General features: G+C 45.6%; 1 protein-coding gene across 2 annotated transcripts; it reads right to left on the reverse strand.

The window, feature by feature from the left end:
- Positions 1–23,962, reverse strand: LOC117051574 (IgGFc-binding protein-like). Of its 2 annotated transcripts, none has more exons than XM_033158098.1 (14): positions 23,824–23,962; positions 19,372–19,437; positions 17,144–18,415; positions 16,011–16,339; positions 14,305–14,986; positions 12,628–13,229; positions 11,532–12,093; positions 8,909–9,504; positions 8,254–8,824; positions 7,184–7,383; positions 5,629–6,009; positions 3,552–3,838; positions 1,145–1,180; positions 1–82 (listed from the first exon to the last, which is right to left on the reverse strand). In XM_033158098.1, exons 2-13 carry the CDS (start codon positions 19,412–19,414, stop codon positions 1,174–1,176), a joined length of 5,532 nt encoding a protein of 1,843 aa, XP_033013989.1. In that variant the 5' UTR covers positions 19,415–19,437; positions 23,824–23,962; the 3' UTR covers positions 1–82; positions 1,145–1,173. The 2 variants fall into 2 exon arrangements, with proteins under 2 accessions (XP_033013989.1, XP_033013988.1); XM_033158097.1 differs by having other exon boundaries at positions 12,628–13,226; positions 23,824–23,899.
- Positions 23,963–26,353: the final 2,391 nt, after the last annotated feature.

Below are 26,353 nucleotides of genomic sequence, written 5' to 3' on the forward strand. Positions count from 1 at the left end.
TCTTTTTTTTAACCAAATACAGCATTGTTCTAAGGTGCTTGTGCATCCAGTGCATGTTTCCAGATTTGGATTTTAGATATAGCTAGAGAGGAAAAGGCATAAGAAGAGTATGGGCTGAGCCTGTTTTCCTAGATGCTCTAGTTGCACAGTAACACAGGCGCCTAGTTGCACTAAGCATTGAGGGGACCCAATGCACGCAGAGGAAGCTGACCATCAGGAAGGTATGCTGGCAATCCCTCTGAGATTGTCAAAGGGACACACAGAGCTAAGGTGTCCCTTTGACAATCAGGAAGGTGTGTTGGCAACTTTAAATTGGCGCTGGTCATTTGGCTTTCTGCCAGCAATGCTTCCTATAATGCTTTGGGAACAACATGACGTGGCATTGCTCTCAAAGGCAAGTGGGAAGTGTCTAGTAGTGGGATTCTAGTGGGACACATTAAATAAAGAAAGAAATTGGGGTTGGGATCAGAAAAAGGTTGGCCTTCTCATAAGTTAAAGGAATGGAAATAGCAACTTCCCCTCCCAAAGATGGTTGCTTTGGTTCTCCCCTCCCAACTCCTGGTACTGTGCTTCTGCAAGCCAAGCAATGGTTTGGCTTAGTGTGGTGTGCAGACTTCTGCTCTTCAAGCCTAGGGTGTGCCAATCAGAAGGCTGGCAGTTCGAATCCCAGTGATGGGGTGAGCTCCCATTGCTTGGTCCCTGCTCCTGCCAACCTAGCAGTTCGAAAGCACATCAAGTCAAGTAGATAAATAGGGGGAAGGTAAACGGTAAACCAGCGGGAAGGTAAACGGTGTTTCAGTGTGCTGCTCTGGTTCGCCAGAAGCGGCTTAGTCATGCTGGCCACATGACCCAGAAGCTGTACATCGGCTCCCTTGGCCAGTAAAGCGAGATGAGCACCGCAACCCCAGAGTCATCCACGACTGGACTTAACGGTCAGGGGTCCCTTTACCTTTTAAACCAGGCTTCCTCAAACTCGGCCCTCCAGATGTTTTGAGACTACAATTCCCATCATCCCTGACCACTAGTCCTGCTAGCTAGGGATCATGGGAGTTGTAGGCCAAAACCATCTGGAGAGCCGAGTTTGAGGAAGCCTGTTTTAAACAAAGCATGGAGTGGGCCCTTAGAAACAACAGCAGTTACTTACCAGTCTAAGGAGTATCTCATGTGCAGCTATCAGTAACTGTGGAAACAAGTAGAGGAGAAAGAATTGTGAGGCTGGCCCTCAAGGTGTGCCATCTGGCAGCCCAATACTTCTTCTTGTTACATTGCTTCTAACACTGACTGTATGTATCCCTCTGCATAGCGTGTGTGTGTTTTCGTTTGGGGCTGAGGAGTAGGGAATAAAAAGTCCTTGTAGCTGCTTAACACTTGCAACCCAGTTCAACCCAACAAGGACTAAACCCCACTGGCGGAGTAAGGCTCCGCGCTACCTGGGGCAGCGAAAGAAAACACCCTGGGGGCGGGGCGCCGTAACATTACATTGTGACGTCATGACGGAGTGTGCCTGCGCGAAATGTCGCTCAGGCGCACTCCATCGGTGGCCCGCCATCACTTCCGCAGCCCCCTTTTAAGCCGTAGAGCGAAAAGGCGGCTTTTGGGGCTGCTGAGCATGATCGGCAGCTTGCCGCCGATCGCGCACGGCAGCCCCATGAGCCGCCTTTTCGCTCTGCGGCTCCAAAGGGGGCCGCGGAAGCGACGGTCCGACGACGGAGTGCATCTGCACGAAATGTCATGCAGGCGCATTCCATCGTCGGGCCGTGTGCTGCTGCTCCCGGGGTGACGGAGGGAGTGGCAGTGCGTGGGAGTGGTGGGAGGGGCTGCCGCTTGTCACCCCCATGCGCCGCTGTTCGCTCCGTTGCCCCGGGAGCAGCAACACCGCACACACCATGTGCTGCTGCTCCCGGGGTGACGGAGCGAGCAGCGGCATGTGCGGGTGACAAGCGGCGGCCCCTCCTGCCCCTCCCCATGCACCGCTGGTCACCCTGGGAGCAGCAGCGCTGCACGGACGGGGTGCTCGCTCAGCAGTGCACTGCTGCTCCCGGGGTGACGGAGGGAGCGGCAGCACGTGGGAGTGGCAGGAGGGACCACCGCTTGTCACCGCCCCCCCCAGCATACCGCCCCCCCCAGCGACGCCCCTGCTAAACCCCATCTGCACTAGACATTTGCAGCAGTATTATACCACTTTAAGCAGTCTTGGCTCCACCCTCAAAATCCTGGGAGCTGTGGTCGGTTAAGGATGCTAAGAGTTGCCAGGAGACCCAAATTCATCTCAGAGAGCTACAGTTCCCAGATAACAACCGATCTTTCTCAGTGAACCCTAGAAATTGTAGCTTTGTGAGAGGAAAAGGGGTGGCCTATAAACTTTCATCACCTTTAACAAATTACAGTTCCTAGGATCCTTTTTTTAGGGAGGCATGATTGTTTAAAGTGGCATGATGTTGCTTGCTATGCATAGTGCAGATGGGGCCACAGAAAGGGGAGGAGGGCAGCAGTGCAAGGAGGTGGGAGTTAGACCTGGTGTGAAATATATGGGGGTGAAAATTTGAAGAGAAGCCAATGGTTGGGAAGGCACGGAGCCACCTTTAGGCAGGGATGATGATGATGATGACGACGACGACGACGATGGATTACTATTTATACCCCGCCCATCTGGCTGGGTTTCCCCAACCACTCTGGGAGGCTCCCAACAGAATTAATGATAATAACAATAATAAAAAGCGATAAAACATCAGACATAAAAAACTTCCCTAAACAGGGCTGCCTTCAGATGTCTTCTAAAAGTCAGATAGTTGTTTATTTCCTTGACATCTGATGGGAGGGTGTTCCACAGGGTGGGTGCCACCACCGAGAAGGCCCTCTGCCTGGTTCCCTGTAACCTCACTTCTTGCAGGGAGGGAACCGCCAGAAGGTCCTTAAAGCTGGACCTCAGTGTCCGGGCTGAACGATGGGGGTGGAGACTCTCCTTCAGGTATACTGGGCCGAGGCCATTTAGGACTTTAAAGGTCAGCACCAACACTTTGATTTGTCCTCAGGAACGTACTGGGAGCCAGTGTAGGTCTTTCAGGACTGGTGTTATATGGTCTGGGACTCTGGGTGGCCACTCCCAGTCACTAGTCTAGCTGCCGCATTCTGGATCAGTTGTAGCACTAGGGATGGCCCAGTAGAGAAGTGATAGTCATTTCTGCAAGGTAGAGCATATTCTTTGCATGCAGAAGGTCCCGGGTTGAATCTTTGACACCTCCAGTTAAATATCTACCTCCCTGTCTGAGAACCTGGGAAGCTGCTGCCAGTCTGAGTAGGCAGATGGACCCTCTGACCTGAGAGAAGGCAACTTCCCCTACATTCCTATGAGTGTAGGCTAGTTCTATAGCTACTCCCGGCTCTCCCAACCTGGTGCCCTCCAGATGATTTGGACTACAACTCCCATCATCCCTGGCCATAGGAAGCAACTGTTTGAGAGTTGGAACCTGATATGTCTAGAGGGCACCGAGCTGGGGGAGGCTGTTTTACTTTATCACAAAGAGCCAAGAGCCACGGTCGGAGCTACTCACCAGTCTACGAAGTCCCTAGCCTTCCAGGCATCAACGACCTCAGCAATGTCTCCTGCAATCTGACCACTGGGCAGCCGCAGGTCATCTGAGACTTGATTGTTGAAGTTCCCGCAAGGGGCACACAACTTCCCTGCCAGGCTCTCTGTGACTCTCACAGTCACTTTGCCTTTGGGACCGAAGAGAACTTGCATCTGGGAGCTTTGGTCAATTACAATTGTGTCCTGAGATTCAGTAACAGACACAGCGTTGGAGATATTCAGTGGAAGCTGCACCAAGAGCCCATTGACCTGAAAGGCAAAGAAGACTGGCTGAGGCAGAGTCATGCTGAGAGTCATTGGGGGTGAATGGGATTTGTTTCCCAATTCCAGCAGGAGAAGAAAAAGAGGGGCAGATCAAAGCAGAAACAGGACATACCGTATTTTTTGCTCCATAAGACGCACTTTTTTCCTCCTAAAAAGTAAGGGGAAATACCTGTGCGTCTTATGGAGCGAATGGTGGTCCCTGGAGCTGAATTGCCCAGGAGCCAAAAGCAGATTGTGCTTTTTATTTTACAAAGAGAAAAGGGAGTGTTGAAAGGACCCCGCTCAGCAGCTGATCAGCAAGAGATCGGGAGAGAGATAAGAGTCCCCGGCTCCCTTTCAGCCCCGCCCTCCTTTGTTGAATGTGCTGCAGAGGGAGGTTGTTTGTTTCCCCAGGACATGTGACTGGCTGATTAGATTATCTGTCTGGAAACAGTAGAAATGGCTCCTTTTCCTTAAGATTTTACAGAAATGTGAGTTAAACCCCATAAAAATGGGGCTTTTCCTCTTTGCTTTTCCCCCTTTGCAAAAGGAGCTTTGCTTTTCCCCCTTTGCAAAAAAAGCTGCAAAACCTTTAGCTGATCCTAAAAAAAAACAACCAAAAAAAACCCAGGGCTTTTCCCTTTGCAAAAAAGCTGCAAAGCCTTTAGCTGATCCTTTAAAAAAGGCCTTTTGCCTTTGCAAAAACAGCTACAAAACTTTCAGCTGATCCTCAAAAAAGCCAGGGCTTTTCCCTTTGCAAAAAAGCTGCAAAACTTTTAGCTGATCCTCAAACAAACAAACAAACAAACAGGGCTTTTAGAGGAGGAAAACCAGAAAAATGTTTTTTTCTGGGTTTCCTCCTCTAAAAATGAGGTGCGCCCTATGGTCCAGTGCGTCCTATGGAGCGAAAAATACGGTACATAACAAACTTTTGAATAATAATAATAATAATAATAATAATAATAGTTATTATTATTATACTTTCTCCCTGACTCAAGACAGCTTACAGATAAAAATAAGATCTGCTAAAAACATAGAAAATACAATCATTAAAAACAATTAAAACATAGATGGAATTGAAATTATTTGCATATATAAATTCTATTAAAACCATATCAATAATTACAATAAAAACAGCATGGCACCAAACCTTTCATTTGATACAAACTAGAGATAGACTGATTGGTCCATCCCTAACCCAGCATCCTGCTTTACAAAGTGTCCAGATAATTGCTTTTGGGAAGCCCAGGAGCAAGGCTCTTCTATGCTTTATCTCCCAGCAACTGATATTTAGAGTAGGGATGGGTGAATCTGTAAATTTTTGGTTCACCCAGTTTCTCATTTTTCCAGGCTAAAGTTCAGTTCTTCACATTTTTGCATTTTGCATTTTTGTAACTCTCTTTAAGTCCTCATGAAAATTCATCAGCATTTTCGTATGAATTTCTCTTAATCTACGTGTGTTTCTATGCAGATTTGCCTGATATACACATATTTGCAGAACCATTTCCCCTAATATAGTGTGTTTTTGTATGTTCTTTCAACTTATATGCATTTTATGCACTCTTTATCCCAGTACATGCATTTGTGCACACATTTCTTGTGCACTGCAAAATTCAGAGAATTGCAGGTGTCAAAGGATGGCTGTGTTTAAGTTCTATTATTGTTATTCTTGTTGTTATTATTGCTATTGTTATTGAAAGTGAAATGTAGGTGGGTTTTGCCTTTGGATGTGAACCGACACCCATAACATTTGAGCTGCAGGTTCCACTTAACTATCATGGCCGACAGTGGCTTACCCAAGTCTCCTTGTAGTTGGTCACTGAGATGAAGGCTTCTCGGAAGAAGACATAGACGGCTGTCCCAGCTGTCACAGTGTCTTCATTGCATTCGCTGACATCCACCAGCACCTTGAACCAGGATGGCGACTGCTCATCACAGTAGGAGGCAATCTTGTAGATGCCACTAGCGAGGAGTTTCCCTTTGGCTCCATCAAAGGAGGTGAACCAGGCTCCTGGGCTGAGTGTGCAGTACCCTGCCTGCCTTACACAGCTGCGCACCTTGTCTGTGAGCACACAGCTCTCCCCTGCAGCACAGCTGGTTTCTGCACAGGTGAGCTGGCCTGAGGGACGACAGGTGCATTTTTCTGAGCAGTTGTTGGAGATGATGGTCTCTCCAGCCTGGAAAGAAATTCCAGAAAGATAATAAGACTTTCTATCGAAAATCAACTTTTAGATATCAAAACCAATGCCGTAAGTCCGGGAGGGAAGGATGGGTTGAAGGAAAAGGATAGGAAACGGAATCAAAATTATTTTATTTGTTTATTAAATTTCTTTCCCACTCTTCTAAACAAAGAAAAAAAAATGTACTTGAAACCTTTTAAAAAATTAAGAAGATCTAAGTACATCATTAAAAATTAAGAACTTCTCATCTCTCTTTTAAGGCCAAGGGAGCCAGTGTTTGTCCACAGACAGCTTTCCGGGTCATGAGGCCAGCATGACTAAACCGCTTCTGGCACAATGGAACACCGTGGCGGAAACCAGAGTGCACGGAAACTCCATTTACCTTCTAGCCTCAGTGGCACCTATTTATCTACTCACACTGGCATGCTTTCAAACTGCTAGGTTGACAGAAGCTGGGATAAAGCAATGGGAGCTCACTTCATCATGGGGATACAAACTGCTGACCTTCTGATCAGCAAGCCCAAGAGGCTGAATGGTTTAGACCTCAGTGCCACCCGCTCCCCTACTTAAGAACATTTAAGAACCAACCACATATCCCTGAGGCTGATTATTTCAGTGTTGCTGAGAACAGTATCTTTCAGCCATGAAATGAGCATAAACATGGGGGGTGGTTTTTTTGTTTTGTTTTTTGTTTGTTTGTTTGTTTTAAAAAAGAATGTTTTTAAAAAGAAGAAGAAGAAGAAGAAGAAGAAGAAGAAGAAGAAGAAGAAGAAGAAGAAGAAGAAGAAGAGACAGATGACATCTCCAGGGAAGACATTTCACAGGCAAGGAACTCCCACCAAGAAGGTCCTGCCATGTGTCCAATGATGGTTGTATAGATCCATGGTGATCAAACTTTGATACAAAATAGGCAGCTGCTGCAATGGAAGCAAAGACTGAGAAACAAGAGGCCCTCTCCTCTTTTATACAACAGCCACCATAAAATCAGCACATACACCACAATCTGGCCATTGGAGCAAGACCGACAGACTGACAGAACTACAGACAGACACATACATAAATATAGATATACATGTGTGTGAGAGAGAGAATACATACGAAAGGTTCCTCTAAACTGTATCACAATCACTGCACCACTGAGGAACCTTCTGCTTCATAAACCATCACCAACCTTGATGTAGCGCCCATCATAAGCACAGCCACACTTGTCCATGGACACACAGTCTTCCCCATCAAACACGTAGCCGGTGTCACACTGGCAGCCTTCAAAGCAATCTCTGGTGCACTGAGATGGAGCAGATAAGGCAGCACATGTGAAATCGCAGGATCGGGTGCACAACTCATAATGGCTGTTAGCTGGGCAAGGCAGAGCTGAAAGGAAGAAAGGAAGATGTACAGAATGAGATGATCTGCACTCAAGGGTTACCTACAGCTCTCCTTCGCCTATGCCAGAGCTGTGTTATCTATCAGCTCTTTGTAGCTCTCTGGCTTTATTGGCCTTGGAGGGCTGATGGGAGTTTGAGTCCAGCAACACCTGAAAACTTGGCTCCCATGACGTATGCAAGTGTTCTTCAATATTGTGTTTTCAAATGTTATTGGACTACAACTCACCATCCCTGATCATTGACTATGCTGATGGGAGTTGAGTCCAACAATAGCTTGAGAGCCAAGGCTGATGAGCACTGATGCATGCCATGCTGAACTTCTTGGAGGAAAGGAGGAATTGAAATGAAATTCAGCAAATAGAATTATGCCCAGAACAGTTTCTTCTTCTCCTCTCTCTCTAGTACTGTAAAAGTATGACAAGAGCTAGTGTAAAACAACATGATGTTTCTGATAAAAGAGACCCAGGTTAGGCTCCCTGATCCCTCCTCAGACACAAAATATACTGTATGGACTTGGGAAAGTACAGTAATGGTCTTTCAGATCTGGTTCTTCCTAATGTGGGCCCCACCCCCACTACCTGTGCCCTTAGATGTATTAGGGAGATCAAATCGCTATAGGATGTGTCTTCATAGAGTTGAAACAGTCAAGCAAAGGTCTGCAGTACATATTTCTGTGACCCAGCTTCATTGAGACTTACAAATTATCTCTTACCATTTGGACATTAGACATATTTTCAGTCGATGGTGCCAACAGGGGACCTTTCTCTCATGCAAAACAAGAACAAAACAGCTTTAGAGGAGTGATTTTCCTCAGGGATAGAACATGTGAGGAAAGGGTTAAAATTTGCTGACTTACAACAGAAGGAGGTTGCTCTCCATGCTCCAATCTTGGCTCCAGCCAGTTGGCATGCAGCTGCATAGGCTTGAAGGCTTCGGCAGAGAGTCTCTGCAGCTCCACCAGCCACACACATGTCATGCAGGCAGTGCCTCAAGTACTCAGCAGGGTTCACCAAAGAGTGGCAGTCTTTGAATGGACCTGTCTTGGACTGGATCATTCCACAGGAGTTCTTGGCCTCGTATGGTGCTGTCTGCGCTGTGGCACAGGTGGGACATTCCACACCACAGCCATCAGAGCAAATGGCACCATCCACAGGGACCTTCCAGGAAGCTCCAAACTCATCCACACTTTGGGTGAGTTGTCCATTAGGTAGCATGAAATCATCACTCGTGTCACCATTGAAATTGCCCCCAAGTCCACACATATGTCCCTGGTAGGTACTAGGAAGAGACACACGGACATACGAGGAGGTATCATAAAGGACCGTGAGGCCAAAGGATGAATGGACAATGATATTGTTCCCCTCCTGGGTGATCCAGAGTTTCCCATCCATTGTATTCATTGGCAAAGTGTAGAGTTCTCCATCCACCTGTGCAAACAAGAAATCATATTAGCTGGATGGAAGTCTGGTTGTAAATTCAAACACTAGTGGTCATCACTAGGAACTACATACCAAAGCTTTCCACTTCATCTCCCTTTCAAGGACAATGGAGTATCCGTGAACAGAGATAACAACTGTCCTTGTAATAGGAGAACGTCCATAGTCAAGCATGCCGTTCTCCACTAACACAGAGAACTTCACTAGATGGGGGTCCTGGCTGCAGACTTTGGCTAAGGTGTAAGTACAGGAGCCATGGAAATCAAAACTTCGTCCATCGAAGGAAATATAATGGGGGTCACCAGATGCTATAGTTGTGCCGTACCCCACAGGGTGGCAGCCTTGGATGCCATTCTCCACCCTGCACTCCTCGTGTGCTCCACAGGAGAACTGCCCACATGTGGTGGCTCCATTGTCCAGACAGTGGCACTTCTCCTGGCAGGAGCTACCAGGATAAAACTCCTCTCCCTTCTTGTAGTATCTGCCCTGGAACATGCAGCCACACTCTTCTGGAGGGACACACTGATCCCCACTGAGGATGAAGCCAGTATCACAAAAGCACCCTTCTGTGCATGGAGCATCACACACTTCCGGAGCTGATAGGCTGTTGCAGGTGGCAGGACAGCCACTTCCACAAAGCTCATAGTGGGAATGGCGTGGACAGGGAGTGCCTGGAAAGAGAAGAAAGGAGGAGGAGAATGACAACCATTGCATATTAACAGAGAGAATGCATCCAACCTACATTTCAAACAAAGGTTATTTTAATGGGAATTCTAGTGGTCTTGAATAGTGGGGAGGGAACACTCATCCAGGAAGAGAGATGTGTTCATTGGGATTCCTATTTTTTTCTGGAAGGATGATGGGACTGAGCGGCTGGAACCGAACAAATGGCCCACATGAGGACTGTATTGTGTAAGTATCATTCAGCGCGATAGTGCAATAGGACTTCCCAGAGTACACTGCAATTAGAGGCAAGCTGTTCTGGGAGGGGTTTCTAGTAAAGAAGAAAAAAGGGAAGGGTGATACTGCTGAAGGGTCTCTTACGGGAATATCCCAGGAGGAGACTAGTAAGCTAGTAGACAGCTGTTTTTCAACAGAGGATTTTGTGTTCTGTTGTCATAGCCCAACTGAATGACAAATGATTGATGTAATGCATGGCCAATAGGGCTATGCATCCTGGGCCCAATCCAGCATTTTGGATTGCATACCCCCCCAACATTTCTCCGATGAAAATAGGGATGTCCCACTCCATAATGATAATTTTACTATTTATACCCCACACATTTTACTGGGTTGCTCCAGCCACTCTGGGCAGCTTCCAACATCTAAAATAATAATAATAAAACATTAAACTTTTTTAAAAAACTTCCCTATACAGAGTTGCCTTCAGACGGCTCAAGGGTCAGATATTTAATGAAAATAGGGATATCCTAAGGAAAAGTGGGACATTGCGGGATCAAATCAGAAACCGGGACTGCTTCTCTAAATCAGGGATGTCCCTGGAAAAGAGGGACACTTGGAGTGTCTGGGATTGGCATAAGGCTGCCCCAAATCTGGGTCCTAAATTGATTAAAAAGCCAACATTCATGTTTAATTAGAAGTTCACGCATTATGGTGGCCTCCAAATGATTTTGGACTCCAACTCCCATCAGTCCTGGCCAGTATAAACAATGGTCAGTGATGAGGGGGCACCAAATTCTAGAGGGCAACATGTCAGCTATCCTAATGTACTACATGAGTTCCCACCCAAACATTGCTTGCTAAGTGTTATTGCTTATTGCAGATGTAGATTTTTCTTGGGACATTTCAGTCCCAATGAGGTTCGGAAGTCTGCAATCTGCTTCCAAAAGATGTCGTCATGTATCAGAACTGATCAATATTGTCACCAACCTTTCCTTCTCTCCTTAAAACATAAACAGAAGGAATCCCAAACAAGGTTTCTCAGATCAGTTCTGAGGCTAATTTGGCTTTGAGGGTAAATCTTGATGGCCTGTGTGCCATTGCTTAGATTATCAAAAGCCAAATAAAGTATTCATTTGAACTCAAAAACTGTAGGAAATATTGGTGTGGGGATATGTCACTCTAAATTGTCTAATGCAATTTTTATTCCTGAGAATCTTTAATTATTATTATTATTTTTAAATAGCATAAATCTGGAAGATCACAAAAGTGATGCCCTCTGCTCAAGCCACATTTTCAATGAGGTGCAAGGAATCTGCCCTCCACTTAAAGGGTTGGGGAGCATGATACTCTTCAGGGAGGGCTGGCTTGAAACACTTTGGCACCTGAGACAAACCACAGAATGGTACCACCCCTCCTTGCTAGGGAAGAAGTGGTGAGTGAAGATCTATATCAGGAACAAGGTGAAGAATAAAGGTCTACATCAGGAGTTGCTGCCCCTGTGGATCCTGCTGCATGAGGCGGCTGTCTCACCTTGTATCATGGGTGGATCGGCCATGTCGTCAAGTGTCTCTCAACTAAAACTCCCATTATCCCTGACTGGCTGGGGCTGATGTGAGATGGAGTCTAGGAACATTTGGAGATCCTCAGATTCCCCACTCCTGATACATGAGGCAAAATTATGGTTTTATACCTTGGACTGGTGCATATATTTTTAGCATTCAGTGGTTATTTGACACATGCTCATGCAAAGGCACATGAGCACATGATGCACAGATGCAGGAGAGCCTAAACTTACTGCAAAAAGAGGCTGATCTCCATTTCCCAACCTTGACGTCCAGTGCTTGGCAGGCTGTCACATAGGCACTGATGGCACTGCAGAGAGTGTCATGATGACCCTTGTACTGACAAGTGTCGAAGACACAATCCTCAAAGTAAGATGTTGGGTCAATGGTCTCATGGCACTGCCTGAATGGCCCATCCCTTCTTTTGAGGATCCCACAGAACTGGTCCCCCTTGTAGGTCTGTTTCTCTGCCTCAGTGCATACTGGGCAGTCACTGCATCCTGCAGAGCATCCTGGGACCTCCTTCAACTTCCAGCTGTCTGCAAACTGGATTTCATCTGTCGTCTGAGTTCCATCCTTCATGACAAAATCATCGTTGGGATCCTGATTGGCATTGCCACACAGACCACACACAGCATTGGCATAAGTGCTGGGAATAATGACCCTGGCATAACTGTACCAGTCAAAGCTGACTCTCAGATCAAAGTCTGTTTTGATGAAGCCATGGACTCCGCTGATGTAGACCTTCAGTTTATTTTCATAGGAGAAGGGCAGGTCCACAAAGACTCCATTCACCTGGAAAACATGGAAGTGACAACCCAGAGGGTTTCAGTGAAACAACTTCAGGTAGGGCTAGGTAAGGTTCCCTGTTTGAAACTCTGAAGAGATGCTGCCACTCACTATTGACTGTACTGAGCTGGTTGGACCAAAGGTCTGTATCAGTATAAGGTAGCTTGTTATCCTCCTATGCTCAGAAGACATTCTTTTGAGAACACTTCTGATATTTTTCTTTCCCACACTACTAGGACACTGTAGAATTTCCTCTTAATATTCTCCATCATATGTGTGTCAGCCAGCCACTATTTCTCCTGATTCTTACAATGCCTTAGAATGACAGTAGATCTGAGGTATTGTAAAAGTTGAAAAACAGTGTCCAAGTTGCTACCACAGATGCTGCTATTGTCATTTTAAGCAGCAGCAATGAACAAACAAACAAAAAACCATTGGGAGGGCGGGATGTGCTAATGGTAAGTCCAACCCCCTGAGGTTCCCTAATTTAAAGCTTCCTCACACTTTCCCACCCTCCAGCATTCTTTTTCCCTTTGGTACCTTAATCTTTCGTGGGTGCTCTTGACTCAAGCTGATGGTCATGCCATAGACCTCCAGAGTCACCACTTTGGTGAAGGACACTGCCTTACTCCCTCGGTTGTTGTTCTCCACTGTGACCAAAAACTGGGTGAGGGTGGGGTCCCCGGAGCAGACCGCTGCCATCTGATAAATGCAGGTGCCTTGGAAGTCATACTTCCTCCCATCAAAGGTGGTATAGTGAGGGTCGCCAGTTCCTATGCAGGTGGAGTATGCCGTCCCCTTGCAGCGGCGCACGCCATTCACCAGGGCGCATTTCTCGTTGCCTTTGCAAGCTGCTTTCCAGCATCTCACTTGGCCCAGGCTTGGATCACACTTGCAGCGAGACTGGCAGTTCTCATCAGCCCAGAACTCCTCCCCAGCCTTGTAGCGGAGGCTGTTATGCATGCAACTGCAGTTCTCAACAGGGACACACTTGCCGCCATTGAGGACGTACCCATCGTTGCACTGGCAGGTTTTCACACAAGCATCTTTGCAAGCAGAGGGGGCTGATGGCTCAGAACAGGTTGCTGGGCAGGCATTTCCGCAGGCCTCATAGTGACTGTTTTCAGGGCAAGTGTTGGCTGCTGGGTGGCGGGAAAGAATGGGTTAGATTTGATAAGACATTACTTGTATGTATCAATTAGACAAGCAGCACGTGGAACTCACAGTCAGTTTTTTGAAACTATAAAATAGGGAAGGGAACCAAGGATCCAAAGGCTAAATGCAGCTCTCCACACCTCTCTATCTGGTCTACAGAGCCCTCCCTGGACCACACACTCTCTCCATATGGCCATCAATGGCTCTGCTTTGCACCCTGGGCATTTCTGCCTGACTGTAATGTATGCTTTGATCATGTCTCTTGCTAGTCTGGATTGAGGATACAGAGGGGTGTGCTACTGTGCTGCTTCACCCACTTTTGCCTCTGGCCCTGCCCACCAGTGCCACGTGGCCCTTGGAAGCTTGCCTAGAAAGGAATATGGCCCTCAGGATGAAGAAGGTTCCTCACTTCTGGCATAAAGATAACTAACCTGCTGATGGACCAAATCCTACTTGGACAAAGTCTGTTGATAGAATTGTAGAGTTGGAAGAGACCATGAGGGTCATCTAATCCTATCTCCTGCAATGCAGGAATCTTTCACCTAACGTAGGGCTCAAACCCACAACCTTGGGATTAAGAGTCACATGCTCTACCAACTGAGCTTTCACAGCAGTTCAATTATTATTGTATAGATTCATAATGGGGGCAGCAGTTGCAGGTAATCATTGCACACCCTGGGACATGAGCTGAAAGAACTGTTGCTGGCCCATCTTCATTTTCCCAGTGGCCCTGGTTGCTTCAAGAGCATCCACAGAGACTGTAAATTTTCATGGGACAGAGCAATGCAGGAAGAGAAAGCCACAGGATTAGCTGAGGGTTGTTTTACTCTGTAGGGCAGGCATGGGGAACCCATGGCCCTCCAGATATTGCTGAACTGCAGCTCCCCTCACCCCTCAACATTGGCCATGGTAGTTGGGGCTGTTGAGAGTTGGATCCCAACATCTGGAGAGCCACAGGGTCCCTTAACTCCTACTCTAAGGGAGCTCTTCCTGTAACTCCTTGCCTGTGCTCCCTTGAATCCCAACCCTAAGCTAGTTTTGCGACCACCTCTCATTTCGTACATGCCGTGCTGCTCTGGATGAGTTCACCAGCTGAATGATGGACATTTTCTTCGGGAGTGATTTCTTCAGCATAAGTCTCATTTGCCTGTTGGTCAGGCTGGGCTGGTCCGCAACCGGATGTCACCTCCCATTCATCAATGGCAATGCCCTCTTCTTTGCAGGCAGCAGCATATGTCTCCACTATTTGGCACAACACATCTTTGTCCCCTCCTTTTAAGCACATCCCACTGACACAATCATTAAAGTAGCTGGTGGGGCTGACGGTAGGGTGGCATGCTCCAAAAGGGCCTCCTGAAACTTGGCTGATGACCCCACAATACATTTTGCTGCCAAACAGTTCCTCCTGTCTATCACTGCAGGCCAAGCAATGTCCTTGGCAGGAATCTGGACAGGCAGGGTCCTGATCATCGACCTTCCAGCTCCTGGCCCAGTCCGCCATTGAGGAGGTAAAGGTACCATTCAGATAAATCATGTCATCATGGGGTTCGGTGTTGAAGTTCCCACAAAGCCCACAGGTGGCTCCATAGTAGCTGCTGGGGAGAGTCACCACTACAACCCAGTCAGTGTCATACATCACACGGAGGCCGAAATCTGTTTCAATGATGGGCAATCCATTGTTCTCAGAGACCTTGATTTTTCCACCCTCCAGAGTCACAGGGATGCTGGCTGTCACACCATTCACCTAAGAAGAAAAAGAAGGGGTAGCAGGGTAAGGGAGAGACACACTTTATAGTCCTCTCTGGCAAACTTTGTCCCCTGGATAAGTCATCACTGTGTGTGATTGGTTAATATCCTTAAAAATAGGTATCAAGGCTGTCTGGGAAGTATGCCCTCCATGTAACAAAATAACCCTTTCCTCTTTTGGTGCCTGGGCCACCACGGGGCACTGAGAAGTAGGCTTCCTCCAGATGAGGAGGCTCAATTTTTCCAGTTGACCCCTTCTCCCTCTAGGTACTCCATGAATGTGTCAATAATTTTTCATGATCACACATAGGCTTGTAGCCATCTCCTCAGCCTGTAGCTTCCAACCTTACTATGGATACATTCACACCATACATTTAAAGCACTTTTACATCATTTTAAACATGCATGGTTCCCCCCCCCCCAAATAATCCTGGGAACTGTAGTTTGTTGAGAGTTGTTAGGAGACCACTATTCCACTCACAGAGGTACAGTTCCCGGAGTTCTTCAGTAAGCAAGATTTATTGTTAAACCACTCTAAGAATTAACATGTTTTGAGGTACCCTTGTTTTTGTCCTGATTCCTATTAGTGCTGATTCTGAAAAGAGTCACTGGGACTAAACACTTGTGGTTCCTGGCTCTCCTTAAGCCCCACTTTTAGTACTTAAAAGATCACAAGATCTTTGGAGCTACAGTATTTGCCGGCTCATTTAACAGATTATTTGGGGGTTGTGGCAGGGATGAATACCGATTCATTGAGATCCCTTGAGTTTTTTCACTATCGTTACTGCAGTTCATGCACTCTTCATTATGCACTTCTGACACCATGCAGTGATTCTGGGTCTGCAGACAGATATGAGGAATTATTTGGAAGTACCTGGGTCACAGGACTCAGATACCCAAATTACCAGCTTCTTAATAATAAGGGAATATATCCAAATTTTGAACTCTAATGTGGTCTCCCTCACTACCCCCACTATATTTATGAATGAAAATGACCCAAACCAAATAACCTGTTTTCTTACCATGAGTTGGACACTTTCTCCCTTGTTAATGGTGACAGTGTGACCATACACTTTGAGATGGCTCAGCTGCATCTTGGCGGCATTCTGACTGTTCATGTTGCTGCTCTTCTCCTCCAATGAGAAAGGGACCAGTGTGGAGTCACTGCCACAGTACTTTGCAATGGTGTAGGTGCAGGAGTCTTGAATGTCCACCAACAGACCATCAAAAGTCTGGAAATCCTGGGCAGCAGAGCCCTGGCAGGTCCCCATGTACTCATGGACACAACTCGCTTGACCATTCTGCGTCACACATGTTTCCTTTGTCCTGCACTGGAGCTTTTTGCAGGGATCTGTGAGAGGAAAACACAACCAAGTCATTTTAAGTAGATTCGGGTAGATAATGGCTTGAACCTTAAGATAAAGTAATATGAGAAAGTTCACTTAGATCATGGAAGTCTAACATGAAAAGTTATGAGTAGAAACCATTTGGAGGTTTGGGGAATGCAAAATAAAGAGCATGGGGAGGAGTGTGATCCCTCTCCTTTCCTATAATCTTTTAATACGATCAATGTATTTCAAAGTATAATACTTTTAAATCTAGGAGCTCAGAAAAAAATTGCATAGAAATTGATCAATAAGAGTGTATTAAATGATGTACTGGATAAGTTATGGGTTTTATAAAAGTTTATAAGAGAAAATGAGGAAATATGTGCTATCTTTCCTAGTTTTGAAAAGTTCTTATAGTCTATTTATTGTAATATATGATATATGAGAATAGTGCTTTTTAAAGCATGTGGGGGCCCAGTTTTCAACACTGCCTTGCTATATTTTCTATAGGTGTGTGTGTGTTTGTGTTTGTGTGTGTGTGTGCGTGTATGAGTCTGACCGTAATAGAGCTGAGCATCATTGAATCACATGGCAGTTTTTTCAGTTTCCAAATTGGTTTTAGAAGTGCAAAGTAGGTCATTTCTCATTAACATGCAAGCAGGACTGAATTTCTCTTCCAACCCTAGCCCCAGACAACATGGTCAATGGTTTGGGATGATGAGAAGATCTAGAGGGCACTAACATTGACTATCCCTGATTTGAAGGATGAAAGAAGAGGAGAGGGAAGAAGAGGTGGGGAGAAGGAGGGGAAAGGAATTCCATTTTACCATTTGCACAAATAGCTGGGGAGCCATAAGCCTTCTCATTTCCAATTCCAACACTCAGCAGCCCAAAGGGGGAAGTGGCATGTTCTATTGTGTGGACTGTATATCCCTGACCCAAGCTGTGTGATGCCCAGGAGTATTCAGTGCCAGACACCAGCTTCCACTGAAGACCACTCAGTGGTCTCTTATCCAAGGTGATCCCAGAAGTCTCTGAAGATTTTGCAATGATAAGGGCATAGTTTTCAAAATGGTCATGCCCATAGATGTGGTAGGCCTGACAATAGCTGGAGATGTCAGGGATTGCCATGAAGAAGGGGTCATATTGGAGGTTCCCATAGGTTCCGCCATCACTGAAGAACATCACCTGGACGCCAGAACTAGCTGAGAGGGACATGGCAGTTGTCCCTTGAATGCCATACATTGTCGCCCGGGCAGCAGGCAAATTCCGGCTTCTCTTGCTCTGTCCCATCTGAGTATTGGCAACAGTCTTTTGGGAAGTGGAAACAAACACCATGTCATACTCCATGTTAAAGGGCAAAGAGGGGATGATGAAGTTGGTGCCCCAGCTGGAAACAGGCAAAAGCTGTTCACAAACATGGTCACAAGCATGGACTTGCCTGGATACGCATGTGTGTCCACTGTAGACGGCTACTGGCTTCTGGGAGACTATTCTAGTGCCTGAGAGGTCCACTTGGCTTTGTAGCTGAGCAGCTTGATAAGGTTGGAGTGAGATGGGGAGCATGGTCCCCCGGGGATAGACTTTTCCTTGGAATGTTACAGCCCCTTTCAGGTAGACCTCAACTGCTGTAGGTTCTTCCCAAGCTATGATGGCTACCTCTCTGTAGCGATCTGTGCCCACATTTGGGGTAATGACATAGTACTCAGTACCTAAGCTTGCTACGGGATAGACAATGGAGGTGTCAGCTGTCTGGGGTTTGTAGTTCAGAGAGAGAATGGATATGTCCTTGTCAGCCCGGACAGCGAGCGTGTTTTCAAAGACACTGCTTCCAACCATCTCCGCCTCTGGTGGGATTTTCACTGACAGTGTTTCGCCAGCATTCACCTCGGTCTGTACTCTTAAGGCAGGCCGCTTCATGGAGATAGTAATGGATGTGGCAGGAGCATACCCTGTGATGAGCAGCTTAAAATCTCCCTGGAACATCCGTGGCAAGCCGTTCTGCATGAAAGCTGTGATGAACTCTCTTCCTAAGGGGCTAGAGGAGACTGTGACAGGGAGCATGTTGAACATCATCCAGGCAGGGCCACTTGAAATGCCTAAATAGAGAGTGGGGGAAGGAAGTTTGAGAAAGTCAGCGAAACTTTTCATTGTGGCCTAAAAACTATTAAAGTAGGGCTCCTTGGGGAATTCATTAACTGCAAATTGCTAAATGAATTCAGAAGAGCCCTGTTGAATGACTAATTCAGTATCCTGTTCTCACAGTAGGCAATCAGAAGTCTGTGGCAAACCCCAAAGCAGGAACTGAGTGTGATACTCCAATCCTGATTGCAAAACCCCAGTAAATGGCATTTAGAGGCAAAATGCAAGAAAAAAAGGCAGCATGCATTGCACTTCAGTTGCAAAACCGGGAGGTTCACATCTCAGTTAAAGAGTTCTGCTTTTGCATAACAGTCTTCACCAAGCTGACTTGCAGCAGAGCTCTGGACCCAAAGATGCTTGCTCTGGCACAAGTCAGGTGGCTCATGCCAGAGCACTTGGGACAAGAGAGAGAGAGAGAGAGAGAGAGAGAGAGAGAGAGAGAGAGAGAGCGCATCCCAATTTTGGTCCCCAAGGTTTTGGAGGGTATGACACTGCATGGGAAGTGAAAGAGAGCTGTATGAACTGGGAAGAGTTACAAGGATGTTTGATGTCAGCACAGTAAATAAAGTAATTGGTAAACAGGTCAGGGAATCCAATCTCATTCACAAAGGAGAAGATTTGGGAAAGGGGGAGGCAGAAGAAAGCACAGCAAATATACAGCCTTGTTAATTCTCTGGATTCAATAGTATTGAACAGACTCCAGAGTTTTGCTGATTTGTGCTGCGTTGATGTGGAAAGATTTCTATGTCTACAGCCAGGATTTTGGGGGTTTGCTGCCAGCTTTGGGAGAAACAATAGGATCTTGCTTGTATTCACAAGGGGCAGGGGTGTTAAGACTTTTGTCTAGTTACCCTCCCTCTTCGACACCCTACAAGGAGACCAATGAGCATCAGTTATGCAACAGAGTACTCACCCCATAGTAAGCAGAACCTGGTCCAGAGATTGATCATCCCCATGCTTGACAACGCACTAACAGTGGCTGCAAAATACATTTTGAGATTAGATTGGAACACTTGGTCCTTCCAAGACAATAGCCACCCACCCAACATTTGCCAGATGAAAATAGCTGGAGGTTTGTCAGCCCAAACTGTGTTTGTCAGCAAGTGAGTCAAGTTCAACTGGGGTCTGCGTAATGCAGAAGCTGCAGCTCTTCATATACTGGTGAGTAAATCCCAGTAAGACCAATGGGCTTTCCCCACACAAGTATGTGGATGAATGCAGCCATACTTCCCTGAAATCTGGAGAGGTGTTTTATTTGTTTGCACATTGCAAATCTACAGAACTTACATTACACATAGTCTCACTCCAAAGAGCCTCTAGCACATTTTAATAATTTTGTACATAGTCATGGCTACTAGCCATAATGGCCATGTTCCACTGCCACTATAAGAGGCAGCCTGTCTCTGAATATCATCTGGTGGCAACTGCAGGTGGGCAGAGCGCTGTTGGGTTCAGGTCCTGCTTGCGGCATCTGGTTGGCCACTGTGAAAACAGAATGCTGGACTAGATGGGACATTGACCTGATCCAGCAGGCTCCTCTTATGTTCTTACACATGCTTCAAGTCGGGGGGGGGGGGTTGTACCAGTGGTGGACATTGGGGCCTCAAATTTCATTGGCACCCTGTGTGATGCAAAATTATCCCCCCACCCCAGCTTTTAAGGTTCCACTCTAAATCATAGCTGCATCATCCCCTGCAGCACCTCCAAGGTTCTGTGCTGTAGCTCAGTAGCAGAATCTTCGTGTTTCATGCAAAAAGTTCCATGTTCAAATCCTAGCATCTTCAGGAAAGGACTGGAGAGACCCTTGTCTGAAACCCTGGAGAGACATACTGCTAGTCAGTGTAGACAGCCCTGAACTAGATGGATCAATGGCTGACTCAGTATAAGGTAGCTTCCTATGTTCCTAGGTGTTTTCAAATATGGCCACTACTGAAAGCAGGATTCTGAATCAAGTGGGCCCTATTGGGTTGATGAAGCAGGTCTTCTCTGGGCTGCGACTCAGAGCACTGTCCTAGTTTGTAACATACATCTGCAAAACACCCCCCTTCTTCAGTTTTGTTAGGCTGGCGGGGAGATAGCAACCCAGAATTACAGGAAGTATTGTGACCTTGCCCTCTTATGTCAAAACAGAACATAGGCATGGTTCAGAATTAAATGGACCGTCTTGCAGGAGTGGGGAAATTGTGGTCCTCCAGATACTCTTGGACTAGAGCACCTCTCTTACATTTTTAAATCAGTCTTCAATTACAGTCCAATAGTAGCCTCACTATAACTAGTGACTAGTGGGGTGCCACAGGGTTCTGTCTTGGGCCCAGTCTTATTCAACATCTTCATCAATGACTTGGATGATGGGCTTGAGGGCATCCTGATCAAGTTTGCAGATGACACCAAATTAGGAGGGGTGGCTAACACCCCAGAGGACAGGATCACACTTCAAAATGACCTTAACAGATTAGAGAACTGGGCCAGAGCAAACAAGATGAATTTTAACAGGGAGAAATGCAAAGTACTACACTTGGGCAAAAAAAATGAAAGGCACAAATACAGGATGGGTGACACCTGGCTTGAGAGCAGTACATGTGAAAAGGATCTAGGAGTCTTGGTAGACCACAAACTTGACATGAATCAACAGTGTGATGCAGCAGCTAAAAAAGCCAATGCAATTCTGGGCTGCATCAATAGGAGTATAGTGTCTAGATCAAGGGAGGTAATAGTACCACTATATTTTGCTCTGGTCAGACCTCACCTGGAATATTGTGTCCAGTTCTGGGCACCACAGTTCAAGAAGGATACTGACAAGCTGGAACGTGTCCAGAAGAGGGCAACCAAAATGGTCAAAGGCCTGGAAACGATGCCTTATGAGGAACGGCTTAGGGAGCTGGGTATGTTTAGCCTGGAGAAGAGAAGGTTAAGGGGTGATATGATAGCCATGTTCAAATATATAAAAGGATGTCATATAGAGGAGGGTGAAAGGTTGTTTTCTGCTGCTCCAGAGAAGCGGACACGGGGCAATGGATTCAAACTACAAGAAAGAAGATTCCACCTAACATTAGGAAGAACTTCCTGACAGTGAGAGCTGTTCGGCAGTGGAATTTGCTACCAAGGAGTGTGGTGGAGTCTCCTTCTTTGGAGGTCTTTAAGCAGAGGCTTGACAGCCATCTGTCAGGAATGCTTTGATGGTGTTTCCTGCTTGGCAGGGGGTTGGACTGGATGGCCCTTGTGGTCTCTTCCAACTCTATGATTCTATGATTCTATAACAATACCAATTTATAATACAATTATTAATATCAATCATTCAAATACTAAATTATGTAATTTAGATAAAGTGGCCCCCTGCATGCTAGATTTGATGGTTCAAACCCTTACTGGCAAATTTGCCGGGACAGGTCAAATGCTATTACACTGGCCATGGCAAAGTTTCTTTCGGAGGTTATAAGAAACAAAGATCATTTGCCCTAGATAAAACAAAATGACTGCCTTGGTTTCTTCCATCTGTCTGACTGGTTGGAGAAGATCAGTCTACATCCCAATCCCAAAGAAGGGCAGTGCCAAAGAATGCTCCAACTACCGCACAATTGTGCTCATTTCACAAGCTAGCAAGATTATGCTTAAAATTCTACAAGGCAGGCTTAAGCAGTATGTGGACCAAGAACTCCCAGAAGTGCAAGCTGGATTTCAAAGGGGCAGAGGAACCAGAGACCAAATTGCAAACATGCGCTGGATTATGGAGAAAGTTAGAGAGTTCCAGAAAAACATCTACTTCTGCTTCATTGACTACGCAAAAGCTTTTGACTGTGTCGACCACAGCAAACTATGGCAAGTTCTTAAAGAAATGGGAGTGCTGGATCACCTAATCTGTCTCCTGAGAAATATCTATGTGGGACAAGAAGCTACAGTTAGAACTGGATATGGAATAACTGATTACTTCAAAATTGGGAAAGGAGTACAACAAGGCTGTATATTGTCTCCCTGCTTATTTAACTTATTTAACTTATATGCAGAATTCATCATGTGAACGGCTGGACTGGATGAATCACAAGCCAGAATTAAGATTGCTGGAAGAAATATCAACAACCTCATATATGTTGATGACACAACCTTGATGGCAGAGTGAGGAGGAATTAAAGAACCTTTTAATGAGGGTGAAAGAGGAGAGCGCAAAATATGGTCTGAAGCTCAACATCTAAAAAGAAGAAGATCATGGCCACTGGCCCCATAGCCTCCTGGCAAATAGAAGGGGAAGAAATGGAGGCAGTGAGAGATTTTACTTTCTTGGGTTCCATGATCATTGCAGATGGTGACAGTAGCCACAAAATTAAAAGACGCCTTGGGAGAAAGGCAATGACAAACCTAGACAGCATCTTAAAAAGCAGAGACATCACCTTGCTGACAAAGGTCCATATAGTTAAAGCTATGGTTTTCCCAGTAGTGATGTATGGAAGTGAGAGCTGGACCATAAAGAAGGCTGATCGTCGAAGAATTGATGCTTTTGAATTATGGTGCTGGAGGAGACTCTTGAGAGTCCCATGGATTGCAAGAAGATCAAACCTATCCATTCTGAAGGAAATCAGCCCTGAGTGCTCACTGGAAGGACAGATCCTGAAGCTGAGGCTCCAATACTTTGGCCACCTCATGAGAAGAGAAGACTCCCTGGAAAAGACCCTGATGTTGGGAAAGATGGAGGGCACAAGGAGAAGGGGACGACAGAGGACGAGATGATTGGACAGTGTTCTCGAAGTCTGACCAACATGAGTCTGACCAAACTGTGGGAGGCAGTGGAAGACAGGAGTGCCTGGCGTGCTCTGGTCCATGGGGTCATGAAGAGTCAGACACGACTAAATGACTAAACAACAAACAACAACAAGTTTTGAAATTGTTTTGTGGGTCTTTGGACCGCAATAAAGTTTTGATTGAGATTTGATGGTTTGATTATTACCTTTATTTCTGTGTTACAAAATCTTATTAATTTCAGTTGCATTCCCTTATACAACAACAGCAATATTAATAACTTCTACTTGTGTTGACACATTAAATGATTTATTAAACTACAAGTGAGGAACTCAGACGGTATCCTTGTTCTTACTGTGTGTGGCTGTCTACATGAGTCAAAGAGAAGAGCGTGACCAGGGGAGGTGGGAGGCTGAATGCGGGGAGGATTTGGTGTTATGAGAGAGAGTTTGTCTCCAACACCCTCCAACCTGTCCTTTATTTTGCCCTACCAAAGGTGGCAACCCTAGTGGCCTGCTATCAAATCTGCTGCTTTTATCTGGGAATGGGAATATCCCCTCTCACCAGATTTAAGAACAGTTTTTGCTGGAACTCCAGAAAATGGACTTATTCATAAAGGAAACCCACCGTTTCTTACCTTCAGTTTGCTTGTGTTTCTGATGCACTCGAATCAAGAAATGAGGGAGTTGCTGCTGCAGGATCCCTTCCTCTGTTTTCTCCCTCTTCCATAGCTTCCCTTTATATAGGGAACAAATGCTAGTTCCGGGAACTCCCCAAAGGGACTTGAGGGTTGGTTTTTTTTTTTTTACCAGAATAGATTTAAATTAAAATGGGCTGTGAAGATAACAACCAACTTGGGACCTGAGATTCCTGGACCAGCCCTTTTCTTGATGAGACTGCAGTCATGTCTTTGGTTGTGAAATGTTTTGGCCATGGGAAAGCCACTGATGATTAATAGGAAGAAATGATAACATATTCTGGCATCCCCCAAACCAACCTGCTCACAATTGACCATGTCTAAGCCAACGACAGAAGATAAATTATTTATTGGGTGTCAGGGCAGTGACATAGTTAGCAAATCTGGTGCAATGAGCAAGACCCCAAAAGGTTACCAGAAACCACAGGACAGAGGTCTGAAAACTGAGTCTGAACATCCTACTCCAAACCAGCAGATTCCAGTGAGCTGGTTGCCAAGTTAAACAAACAAGTGGGGAAGCCAAATTTCATGTGTTTGTATAAAAGGAGGTTCAGGATCGCCCTGGACTGTGCCCAGATTAGGAGTCTGAGGCCTGCGTGGACCATTAGAGCCTGAAAAGCCAACATTCGCTCATCATTGTTTGCAAGAAGGGGAGTGGAAGCAGATGGTGCCCTGAGGGAACAGGATAGCTGGCAAATAATGATCTCCTTTTATCGTAACAAAACAAGTTGTAAGGAAATTAAAGGAAACTATGAGCACAGGGGAAGAAATGGATGAAGGTGACGAAGGGTATTTGGGGGATTTGCAGATAGATCCTCTGTTTTATTCATACACAAGCATTTTGATATAGCAATATGCATTGTTGTATGTCTCTGCATATGTGCTGGTTACTTTGGGAAAGCCGGAGTATATATACCTATACTGTATGTATATTTTTATGTTGCTTTATTTATATTTTATATTGCTTCATGCAATAAAGCATTGTTTTGTGGGGCACACCTCTCTTGCTAACTTCACACTGTTCTGTTCCATTTGGAACAGCTTTAGTCGTTTAATAATTGCAATGGTTCTATCTATTGTAGACTTGTTCACTGTGACTGTGACGGTGGTGGCAGGTTGATACCCAGTGATAAGCAGCTCAAATGAAACACTGTGCTGGCTTGACAAGTAGTTCTTCAGGAAGGCTGTGACAAATTCTTTCCCACAGGTACTTGCTCCACAATACCCTGAAAGGCAGATTGAAAGGGATAATTAGCTAAGTGCAAACATCTCAATGCTGTGCTCTAAGAAGTTTTGATTGTGGTCTTGAGAGGCCTGAAGAGAAACTTCACTACCTAGTCCCTCTTGTTCTAAGCAAGCTGAATTGAAAGAGCATCTGGTAAATGTGTTCCCTCCTTTCACTATAAACCTCTGGCATCTCCCCTTATCATGTGTAAACCTAAAAGTAAACAGAAGAGCATTTGACAATTCCTAGAAATAATCCACCAAGATATGATTATCTACATGCCACTCCTTTCTATACCACCCAACCCCCATAATTACCCTCGATATATCTTATAGCTCTACAATTCTATGATTCTAAGTTTCAATCGTCCGACACTCTTGCCAGCAGAATTCAGAATAATCTCTTTCCCCCATCGCACTTGGACAGAAGAATAAGATTTTTCCAGAAGCTATTTCACAGAAGAAGAAAAAAATGACAAACTTCTTGTGGCTGGCACCATTTAAAAGCTTTTAACACTCATTCACTGTCAGGAAGGCAGGATTTATTGTTTTTGTTTCTATGTTATTTTAAAGCCAAACGTAGCCATAAGATGTGATGCTCTCTCCTTCCTAGTTAGGCATCTTTTGGATACCAAACAAACCTCATCCTTCACATCTGGCCATTTTATAATCAAATCAAATCAAACTTTATTCACATAGCCAACAGGCCATTGCGACGCCATTTTATAATAAACAGCAGTTCATATAACTTTATGTCACACATTGAGTAAAATGAGAGTGACATGAATTGGAAACATGGCTGATTAATATTTGACAAAGAGACTATTGCTTTATTGAAAAAATGAGGTTTTAAAATATATAATTAGAATTAACTGGAATATAAAATCAACAGGCTTGTAGAAGTATTCTGAGGCAGGGGGTGTACTTAATTTGCTGGGAACCTCTTGACTTTAACTAGCAAACCTGTGTTTAAAGAGCAGATTGATATTTGCTAAATAATAAAATGTAAGGAAGTTGTCATGCTGCTGTTTGTGTAGCTGCCCACAGGTGGTGCTACAAACTGCAACATGATGATGGGACAGCAGTGTTGGAGGAGGAGGGAGCACTGGAGGAGGAAGAGGAGTGTGGGGGGAGCGCACCACCCCCGGCAGTGTGATCCCCAGGGTGCCATCACAGCTGCCCCCCACCCGCACTGGGCACCATGCCCCCACAGGTGGCATGCCTCGCCCCCAGGATGCACACTAGC

This window comes from Lacerta agilis, chromosome 8 (assembly GCF_009819535.1).
Source record: "Lacerta agilis isolate rLacAgi1 chromosome 8, rLacAgi1.pri, whole genome shotgun sequence".
Classification (NCBI taxonomy): Eukaryota; Metazoa; Chordata; class Lepidosauria; order Squamata; family Lacertidae; genus Lacerta; species Lacerta agilis.